This window comes from Suncus etruscus, chromosome 12, assembly GCF_024139225.1.
Source record: "Suncus etruscus isolate mSunEtr1 chromosome 12, mSunEtr1.pri.cur, whole genome shotgun sequence".
Taxonomy (NCBI): domain Eukaryota; kingdom Metazoa; phylum Chordata; class Mammalia; order Eulipotyphla; family Soricidae; genus Suncus; species Suncus etruscus.
In genome coordinates this window covers 7431348-7440291 of record NC_064859.1, presented here as the reverse complement: position 1 = coordinate 7440291, position 8944 = coordinate 7431348, and the positions used below count along the sequence as shown (strand labels likewise).

The 8944-nt window shown below is 60.8% G+C and overlaps 1 protein-coding gene across 3 annotated transcripts; it reads left to right on the top strand.

The window, feature by feature from the left end:
- Nucleotides 1-1404: 1404 nt before the first annotated feature.
- On the top strand, nucleotides 1405-8589 carry LOC126024734 (T-box transcription factor T-like). 3 transcript variants are annotated; one of them, XM_049785193.1, is made up of 8 exons: nucleotides 1405-1610; nucleotides 2462-2726; nucleotides 4027-4161; nucleotides 4799-4860; nucleotides 4981-5039; nucleotides 5882-6058; nucleotides 6731-6857; nucleotides 8316-8589. In XM_049785193.1, exons 1-8 carry the CDS (start codon nucleotides 1405-1407, stop codon nucleotides 8587-8589), a joined length of 1305 nt encoding a protein of 434 aa, XP_049641150.1. The 3 variants fall into 3 exon arrangements, with proteins under 3 accessions (XP_049641150.1, XP_049641149.1, XP_049641151.1); XM_049785192.1 differs by having other exon boundaries at nucleotides 5879-6058; XM_049785194.1 differs by lacking the exon at nucleotides 5882-6058.
- Nucleotides 8590-8944: the final 355 nt, after the last annotated feature.

The following is an 8944-nucleotide window of genomic DNA, read 5'->3' as shown; positions in this document are numbered from 1 at the left end:
GTGGGGGAGCAAAGGCAGCTTGCAGCTCCGCAACCCCCAGGAGGCACCCCAGGACCTCCAGCGCTGATATTTGCTCCTTGGAGAAAAAGTCTCGGGGTGCAGGAGGGATATAGCTCCCGGGTCTCCTGGAGATTAATTCCGGGGCACGCCTGCTGGAAGTGGGAGCAGAGGGGTGTAGCCTTAGCCCCGCGCCCGCTAGATAGGACTCAGGGTCTCCCCCATGCACCCTATCCTCATTGTTCTGCCGTCACCAAGCACCCATTCTTCTAAAGGGGGATATTCTCACTGTGCAGGGACGAGCCCGAGCCCGGAAACTTCTTCAGCACACACAGGCGCACCCAGCCCCAGGAGGCCGGGGTGGGGGCCAGCGGCAAAAGAGGCCCTTCTGGCGCGCGGGTCCCGAGGCAGATTTCATCCGGGCAGCACAGCAGGACAGCGGGAGAGAGCGAGGACTCAAGGACAGCAGGAATGGGCCCCCTTCCAGAGCCAAGTTCCAAGAGTCGCTCGCGCAAGTGCCGACCCCCAGGCATCCTGCCCAGCGCCCGCAGGCTCAGTGCGCGCACGGGAAACGGAGGCAAATCCCGTCCCACCCACCCACCCACCTCCGCAAGGGACCCGCTCGGCGACCCGCTGAGCCCGGCGCCCCGGGTCCCTCGCAGCCCGCGCTCCCGTTCCGGCAGGAATGTGTTTGCTCAGAGAAAAGCGATTGAACCATTTCCTGCCCATTGTCACCCCGCCGCGGCGGAGCTTCCCCCCCAAGGCCATAAACCTCCGGCCGAGCTTCCCACACGCCCCGCGCCCCGACGTCGGGCCCGCGCAGGGTGCAGCCAGCGGCCCTCGGCCGGTCCCGCCTCGCGTGGCCCGCGCCGCCCGCGCCGCCCAGAGGCCCGGGGCGCCGGCGAGGAACGCCCGGGCAGACCGGCGAGGGGCGCTCGGGCTCAGTCCGACAGCGTGGCAGGGGCGCCGCGCGCGTGGCCCTCCCTCGGGGCAGCGCTCGGTCCCCGGCCCGCCCGCAAGGACCCTCCCCGGGCCCGGGCCCGCCCCGCCGCTTTGATGGAGGTGCCAACATCTGGGGGAGGGCGGAGGTGCGGCGGCGGCCGGGCCAGATTTGCATGAAACGGACGCCCGGAGCCCGGGGGCTCCACCCCGTCCCCCCGGCCGTCGGGTCTGATATGCCCGCGCGCCGCCCTGCGCAGCCCGCCGGCGCTTCAAAGGGCGCGCGGGCCAATCCCGCGCCCCGCAGCCCTATTTAGGGCCGGGGACCGCGCGGCTCGCAGACCGACGGCGGCGGCGTCCGAGTGGGAAGCGCCCTCCCGGCCCACCGGCCCCGGCTCGCTCTCCTGCGGGGCCCCCTTCTCGGGGCGAAGGGGCGCGCGGCCGGGGCGCTCCGACGGCGGCGGGAGGATGAGCTCCCCGGGAGCCGAGGGCGCGGGCAAGACCCTGCAGTACCGCGTGGACCACCTGCTGAGCGCCGTGGAGAGCGAGCTGCGCGTCGGCAGCGAGAAGGGGGACCCCACGGAGCGCGAGCTGCGCGTGGGCCTGGAGGACGGCGAGCTGTGGCTGCGCTTCAAGGAGCTCACCAACGAGATGATCGTCACCAAGAACGGCAGGTGGGAAGGCGCGCGCCCCTGCGCCCCCGAACCTCTGCGCCTTTTGGCCCTGAGCCCCTGACCTGCACCCTCGGCCCCTGAGCCCCTTAGTCTCTGCGCCCCTTGGTCGTCACCAAGAACGGCAGGTGGGAAGGCGCGCGCCCCTGCGCCCCTTGGCCCCTGCGCCCCCGAACCTCTGCGCCTTTTGGCCCTGAGCCCCTGACCTGCACCCTCGGCCCCTGAGCCCCGGAACCTCTGCGCCTTTTGGCCCTGAGCCCCTGACCTGCACCTTTGGCCCCTAAGCCCCTTGGCCCCTGCGCCCTTTTGCCCCTTTGCCCCCGAGTCCCTGCGCCTTTTCGCCCCTTTGCCCCTGGGCCCCTGCGTCCCTTTGCCCCTGAGCCTCTGCGCCTCTTTGCCCTGAACTTCTGCGCCCCTTGGCCCCTGAGCTCCTTGGCCTCTGTGCCCCTTTGCCCCCGAGCCCCTGCGCCCCTTTGCCCCTTAGCCCCTGCGTCCCTTTGCCCCTGAGCCTCTGCGCCCCTTGGCCCCTGAGCCCCTTGGCCCCTGCGCCCCTTTGCCCCCGAGCCCCTGCGCCTTTTTGCCCCTTAGCCCCTGCGACCCTGCGTCCCTTTGCCCCTGAGCCTCTGCGCCCCTTTGCCCTGAACCTCTGCGCCCCTTGGCCCCTGAGCCCCTTGGCCCCTGCGCCCCACGCGCGCTCGGCCTTGCCCCAGCACAAAGCGCAGAGCTGGGCGCCCTGGCCCGAGTCCTGCTGGGAGCCCGGCGGGGCGGGGCGGGGCGGGCTCGGAAGGACCCCAGGCGTGGGGATGTTCCTAGGGGGCGAGAGCCGACGCGCTCCAAGGGTCTCTCCCCTTCAGGAGGATGTTCCCGGTGCTGAAGGTGACCGTGTCGGGGCTGGACCCCAACGCCATGTACTCCTTTCTGCTGGACTTCGTGGCCGCCGACAGCCACCGCTGGAAGTACGTGAACGGGGAGTGGGTGCCAGGGGGCAAGCCCGAGCCGCAGGCGCCCAGCTGCGTCTACATACACCCTGACTCCCCCAACTTCGGGGCGCACTGGATGAAGGCGCCCGTCTCCTTCAGCAAAGTCAAACTCACCAACAAGCTCAACGGAGGGGGCCAGGTAAGTGTGGGCTCTTTTGCGGGAAGGGGAATGACTCCTCTGACCCCTCCTGGAGAGAAAGTCACGGGAGTCTATTATGACCCCTGAGAGCGGTGCCTGAACGGGGACCCCAGATGGTTTCAAAGGCTCAGGCTTGGGGGGATCATTTGAGTTGGAACCTCGACTTTCCGGGGGAGGCCAGACATGTCTGCAGGTCCCCATCATTGGCATTGAAGAGGGGCCCGTCCTCTGTGGCTGTTGAGCCTCCTATAAATGCGACCTTTCCTTTGCTTTCTTCTTTTTCATTTTAATAGTAAATAATAACATTTTGTTTTAAGGCACAGTTTACACTGTTCCAGTTCCAAAGAGCTAGGTTTTAGGGTTTTTCTTAATTACTTTTTTTTTTTTTTTTTTGGTTTTTGGGCCACATCCGGCGTTGCTCAGGGGATACTCCTGGCTGTCTGCTCAGAAATAGCTCCTGGCAGGCACGGGGGACCATATGGGACACCGGGATTCGAACCAACCACCTTTGGTCCTGGATCGGCTGCTTGCAAGGCAAACGCCGCTGTGCTATCTCTCCGGGCCCTTTTCTTAATTACTTTACTTAAATTACTAAGTTGTTCATATACAGTTGGGTTTTCGATTGCAGTTGTTGATGATTGAGACCCAGCTATCCAATGTCCAACACCCCGCACCAGTGCACATTTCCTGTCACCGAGTTCCAAGTTTCCCTCCTGCCTGCGTCTCTCCCTCCGGGCAGACATTTTTCTTCTCTCTTTCAGTCTCTCCCTCCCCCTTTAGACACTGTGTTCGCGATACTGAGGGGGATCGTACAAATCGCTTTCCCTCCTTTCAGCACCCAGTTCTTGTCTAGAGTGGTCATCTCGAACTCTCATTGCCAAAGTGGTCTCTTCTCAGTCCTAACTGCATCCCCTGCTATTTCTTCTGGTGGGGGCAGGATTTAGGCCACTCTAGGCGGGTCTCAGGGATCACTTAGGTGCTGTGCTGGGGTTATACTAGGGGTCGGTCACTTTCCTCTAAACAGTCTCTCCAGCCTGTACTTGTCCTTTGGCAAAATTCCTTTCTGGGTACTGGTTGCTCTGCTGTCCTGGCAAAGCTCGGGTATGTGGGCCTTCCCACAGTTTTTGACCAGATAGGAACTGCTATGGAGGCCAGTCCTAGCCCCAACATGCTTAGATGGCCACACTCAGCAAACCTGAAGGGTCTCCCGAGATTGGAATTTCCTGCACTTCCACAGGATGATCCGGACAAGCCAAGTCCATCTGAGATTGTTCCTGCAGCCCTTTCTGTCCCCCCACAGATCATGCTGAATTCCCTGCACAAATATGAGCCCCGGATTCACATAGTGAGAGTCGGGGGGCCTCAGCGCATGATCAGCAGCCACTGCTTCCCAGAGACCCAGTTCATAGCAGTGACGGCTTATCAGAACGAGGAGGTGAGTGAGCAAAAGGCAGGGCATGGGGATGGCTGGCCGTAGGCTTGGACACAACATCCGGGTTTGCACCTGAGCAAAAAATGCCCGCTGTGCCATAGCACCAAGGTGAAGGTCTCATGCTAGCCTTTGCTCAGACCTCTCCCATGCAAATCTTTATACAATTGAGTAAAACCATCCTGTGAAAGAAGGGTTTCTCTGTACAAAGGAGAAGCAGTAAAGGAATCCAGAATGAGGCTCAGACTTCCCTTTGGGTGGGAGTGACCTCTTTTTTTGCAGTATGAGAGAAACACCTGGGGCAGTGGGGAGGCACTTGCCTTCCCCCCCACCCCTTGCAGATACATTAGGGTAGCAGCATTTGAGGCATCTGTTCCTGAGGACTGGGCAGAGCCAGGAAGGTGAAAGTCCTACCTGATGGCTGTGGGGGTCGCATACTTGGCTTTTGAGGGCTTTGTGGGTGATGGGTCACTTGGTCACCTCACACCCACAGAGAAGCAGGTGTCCCTGAGGAGTCTGTTTGCATCTGAGTCTACTTGGGTGGGCCTGGACATCTGGGAGGCCTTCCCAGTCTTGCTACCCACCACTGAGGCTCTTCAGCTGGTGGGGAATGTGGTAGAAAAGGCTAGTCCTTTTCTTTCAGATCACAGCTCTGAAGATCAAGTACAACCCATTTGCTAAGGCCTTCCTGGATGCCAAGGAAAGGTGAGTGAATTCTAATTCTATCCTCGTGCCCAGAGGATGAAGTCGTATGTCTGTCTGCCTGCCCGTGCACCTGTCAGTCTGCCCATCCTCTCTGACCACTGGAAACCATTGTTTTCACAGAAGTGACCACAAGGAGTTGATGGAGGACACAGGGGACCAGCAGGCCGGCTACTCCCAATGTATGTGTGAGGGCAAGAAGTGAGGTTCTTGTGTTCTGACAGGTTCATGTTAGGAACCCTGAGCAGGGCAGGGGGGCAGGCTGTGGGGAGCCAGGCTGTGTCCAGCGTCTGCTTGTGACCCACTAGAAGCAGCCATGATGCTTAATTATCCCCAGGAAGTTTCTGGCAGGTACCGGGACTCTGGCAGACCAGCTCAGCCCAGCACATGCAGCTGCAGATGGGCCCAGCACAGCCCACAGGGCAAGGAACGGGGTCAGCCCAGCACACAGGGCCGTGGACGGGCCCAACACAACCTCTCCCTTCCCCGAGTAGGTCCCTCTGCCCTCTCACCAGGCTTCTGGACTTCCCCATTTCCTACCTCTTGTCTAAGGAGTTGGATTGGCAGTTTGCTAGCCAGAGCAAGAAATGACTCTTCCCAAGGGAAAGTTTGGGCTTTGGAGGTGCCAGCATTGCCCTGAGGGTTTCTGGAAGGGAAGGACACACGGGAAGCAGGGAAGAGCTGTAAAGACAGCAGAGCGGGGCCACGTTCCTGCCGGGCTAGCCAATCCTGAGGCAGCTGGTGCTGAGCTGGGCCTCGCCCGGCCAGGCTGAGTCTGGTGGCTCTGGACAATTCTGACCATGCTTCAATGGTGGGGGCCATGGGCTGGTAGCTCTTGGGAACAGGCCGCAGTGCCCCAAGGATAGTGCAGCCCCAGGGTGGCAGAGTGCCCAGCTCCTGACCATGCTCCCCAGATGCACGTAATACTCCTGTTTCCTCGGGGCTCTGGGTGCCCCTTGCCTGCCTTTCCAGGAAATGGGATTTACAGGGTCTTTAGTCACCTTGTGTTCCTTTCCCACAGCAGGGCCATGGCTTCTCCCCGGGACCAGCAGCCTCTGCCCGCCAGCCACCCCCCATCCTCAGTTTGGGGGCACCCTCCCCCTGCCCCCTGCACACAGCTGTGAGCGGTACCCGGCGCTGAGGACACACCGCCCGGCCCCCTACCCCAGCCCCTATGCTGCCCACCGCAACAACTCGCCAAGTAAGTTGGGGGCATGGGGCAGGCTGGAGGTAGTCAGGGTGAGCCAGGAAGGCATTTGCAGGGACAACGGGGCACATGAGACCCACCATAGCAGAGCAGGGGGCCATGGAGCACAGGCATGGAAAACCCTGGCCACAGAACCAGCACCACGGCTGGGCTGGGAACTCTCTGAGTTGGAGCCGGAGCCAGCAGATGATCCTACTTGAATTCTGTCCTGGGGCCACACCTCTCTGTGCTCAGGGCTGACTTTTGGCTCTGACTCCTGACTCTCCTAGTAGGCCTGGTGAGTTGTGTTGGGGATGGATCTGGGTGGGCCACGTGTGTGGCGAGCACCTACCCACCTGCTCACTCTCTCTTTGGCTCTGGATCCTCATAGCCCTGCAGTAACCCTGAGGGCCCAGGCTGCGCAGTTCCCCTAATTCTTATTTGGATGATCAGCTGGTCCTCACCAGAGTTCGCTGGTTCCATCTGTGCTGGAGACCTGACCTCGCATTCAGCTGTGCAGCCAAGGGGACAAAGCTTGGTGTCCCCCTTTACCCCCCCCCCCCCCGCCCCCCGCCCCAGCCCAGGCTTGCCTGTTTCTGACTCACTTGTGGGCTCCTTTATGGGTAGGGAGGTTGAGGCCTGGGATGGCCACCTTTGGACACCCTACACAGCCTCTCTTCCCTGCAGCCTATCCGGACAACTCTGGGTGTCTGTCCATGCTCCCGGCCCACGATGGCTGGCCAGGCCTGGGACTGCCCCCGCCCCCCAGCGTGATCCCCATGGGTGCTGCCAGCTCTGCCCCCAATGGCTCCAGGTAACCAGGGGCCCTGCCGATTACCTGTCCTTGGCCTTCCTGGGGTAGGCGGGAGGGTCCACTCAGGTCCCTGAGCTCAGCCCTGATCCTACTCATGCCCCCTGAAACCTGAACCTCTTTTTATTTGCAGCAAGAAAAAGACCCTAAGTGACCCCCCAGCCTGCTCTAGGGCCACTAGGGCAAGAGTTATTTTGAGTGGCCCAGGGCATACCCATTTGTCCTGGGGTGCTTCGCCTGTGAGGCTGGGCCTGTGTGCGGGGCAGGTGCCCCTTCACTGTCTCCCTGGTCTCAGGTGGAGTCTGAAGAAATGTTTCCAGAAACTTCCAGCAGGTTTTCTAATGAGATGAAGGTGGTAGCACATTGATGGGCCCTGCTGGGGGGGGGGTTGTTGGGTGTCAGGAGGGGTGTCCCTGCATTAACGGTGGAAGGCAGTGGCCCTGGACTCTTCCCTTCACCAACTATGAGTGCAAATCCAGAGTTACCAGGCCCCTTGTGAGTGTGACAGTGCCCTGGAGACAAGGCAGCTCTGGATTGTGTGTGTGTGTGTGTGTGTGTGTGTGTGTGTGTGTGTGTGTACAGCTGAGTCTGGTTTGATCTTTGGCACCTAATAAGGTTACCTGAGTGTGTGTGTGTGTGTGTGTGTGTGTGTGTGTGTGTGTGTGTGTGTGTGTGTACAGCTGAGTCTGGTTTGATCTTTGGCACCTAATAAGGTTACCTGAGCATCCCCAGGAATGATTCCTGACTAGAGTCAGCACACACACCCTAGACTCCTCCGCAAAACAATGCACATACTTCTAAAGACCACCTCAAGCACACCAAAAGGGTCCTTTGGGACCCTTCATTATGAGCCTGGCTCTCCAACTTCTCCCAGCCAGGCTGGGACCTAGAGTTGGAACCCCTACCCTAGCCCACCCCATGACTTTGTTGTTGTGGGTCCTACCTGTCATTTGTAAAATGGGCCTGTACTTCCCCCGGATAGTACTGTCCACTAGACTAGGAGCAGGAGAGCTTGACCAGCATGTCCCAGGCATGTGTGGGGGACATGCATGGGGGAGCACTGCCCACTGCATGCTGCTGGCAGAAGGACTCCAGGCCCATCCTACTGCTCTCGTGGGTAGGAAATGGGCCCCAGGGTCCTGTTCTCTGCATCGCATGAGCCTCAGGTGTTGAGGTTGGGGTGACCCTATCGGTGGTGTGAGTGGACATGGCTGCTCCAGCTCATGTCCCACTTCTGCCCTACTTCAGTTCTTGTTTGACTGGGCTGAGGCTTGGGCACTGGGACCTGCTTGCCACATTGCAGTGTCTGGTTCTGAGCCAGCCTCAAAGGCGTCTCTGCAGCCCCATGCATACTGTACCCCTCTGTGCCAGCCCCTCACCCCTCCGCCAGCCCTGCTGGGTACAGAACCACCACTGATGCACAACCCCCTTTCTTTGTTTTGCACAACCCCCTTTCTGCAGCCAGTGTCCCAGCCTGTGGTCACTGAGCAGTGGCGCCGTCACCCCAGGAACACAGCCGGCAGGGATACCCAATGGTCTAGCTGCCCCGTTCTTCAGAGGCACCTCGGCCCCCACAGCACCCCTCAGCCACCCTGTTCCCGCTACTGTGTCTTCGGGGTCTCCTTTGTATGAGGGGGCTGCCTCGACCACAGATACCACCGACAGCCAGTGCGACACTGCGACCCAGGCCCGCTTCCTGGCTTCCTGGATGCCCGTGTCACCACCATCCATGTGAACATGCCGTATGCAGGACAGGAGGAGGATGGTGTGGGGGTAATGGGGATGGCAAGTGCCAGGCAGGGCCAGGATGATCATGAGCCTCACCCACTTCTCCCAGGGAGCAGAAGCGCCAGGCCCTGAGGTGTGGTGGGAAAACCTGGCTTTCGTCCTAATTTGCCCTGTTCCTGTGAGGAACCCCAAGTGCAAGGCCCGGGGAGCTGTTTGAGGGGGCCCAGTTCCCAAGGAAGCTGCAAATATCTATGCCAGGCCCTTCCCTTCGCCTGGCAGATGGCCAGTCCTCAAAGCTTACTTGCCCCCCGCATGATGGGGCACCCGCAGTGCAGCGCCCACCAAGTGGGGTCCAAGTGCGA

What these genes read in the sequence shown, in the direction of transcription:
- LOC126024734 (XM_049785192.1), top strand. Translation starts at nt 1,405, where the DNA reads ATGAGCTCCCCGGGAGCCGAGGGCGCGGGCAAGACCCTGCAGTACCGC. An exon ending in AGCTCAACGGAGGGGGCCAG is followed by an intron (nt 2,727 to 4,026) that starts GTAAGTGTGGGC and finishes GTCCCCCCACAG; the next exon opens with ATCATGCTGAATTCCCTGCA. An exon ending in CGGCTTATCAGAACGAGGAG is followed by an intron (nt 4,162 to 4,798) that starts GTGAGTGAGCAA and finishes CTTTTCTTTCAG; the next exon opens with ATCACAGCTCTGAAGATCAA.